The sequence below is a fragment of the Penaeus monodon genome, chromosome 15 (assembly GCF_015228065.2).
Source record: "Penaeus monodon isolate SGIC_2016 chromosome 15, NSTDA_Pmon_1, whole genome shotgun sequence".
Classification (NCBI taxonomy): Eukaryota; Metazoa; Arthropoda; class Malacostraca; order Decapoda; family Penaeidae; genus Penaeus; species Penaeus monodon.
Genome location: NC_051400.1, coordinates 36,342,188 through 36,342,631, shown reverse-complemented (window position 1 = coordinate 36,342,631; position 444 = coordinate 36,342,188). Strand labels below are relative to the sequence as shown.

General features: G+C 49.1%; 1 protein-coding gene across 1 annotated transcript in view; it reads right to left on the bottom strand.

Annotated features, from left to right (window-relative positions):
- The window catches only part of LOC119582348 (formin-2-like), a gene marked incomplete in the record, with an annotated part of 21,001 nt that overhangs the window by 14,067 nt on the left and 6,490 nt on the right, over positions 1-444 (bottom strand). The window contains 1 exon segment of the mRNA XM_037930564.1: positions 314-442. Within this exon segment, the coding sequence (XP_037786492.1) occupies positions 314-442 (129 nt within the window).

Below are 444 nucleotides of genomic sequence, written 5' to 3'. Positions count from 1 at the left end.
TATTTTACACACTGTAATACAAACAAGTTAATGGATTTAGGTTAGATAAAAAAAAAGAATCCATATCTGATGCATAAAATACTAACTGGTATAACTGAGGACACTTTTGCCTTAATACTTTTGGCAACTGAAGTCTAATGCACAAAACTTAAAATGTTAAGTCTGTTGCTCAAGAACTGCTCAAAAGGCTTGCCGTGCACATAACAAAAAACAAAAACACAGACAAGCGTCCGCCACGAGCGAGACGAGAGCTAATCCAGGTCACTGAATGAGTCATCATGCCAACCCCAGAAGAAGGGTGGCCACCACTTACCAGCCGGGCGTGCTGCATTCCAGCCACCAGGCGGGGGGGCGGGGAAAGGGGCCGGCCCACCGAAGGGAGGTGGAGGAGGCCCTCTCATGCCAGGGGGAACAGGAGGGGGAGGCGGGCCCATACCTGGGACT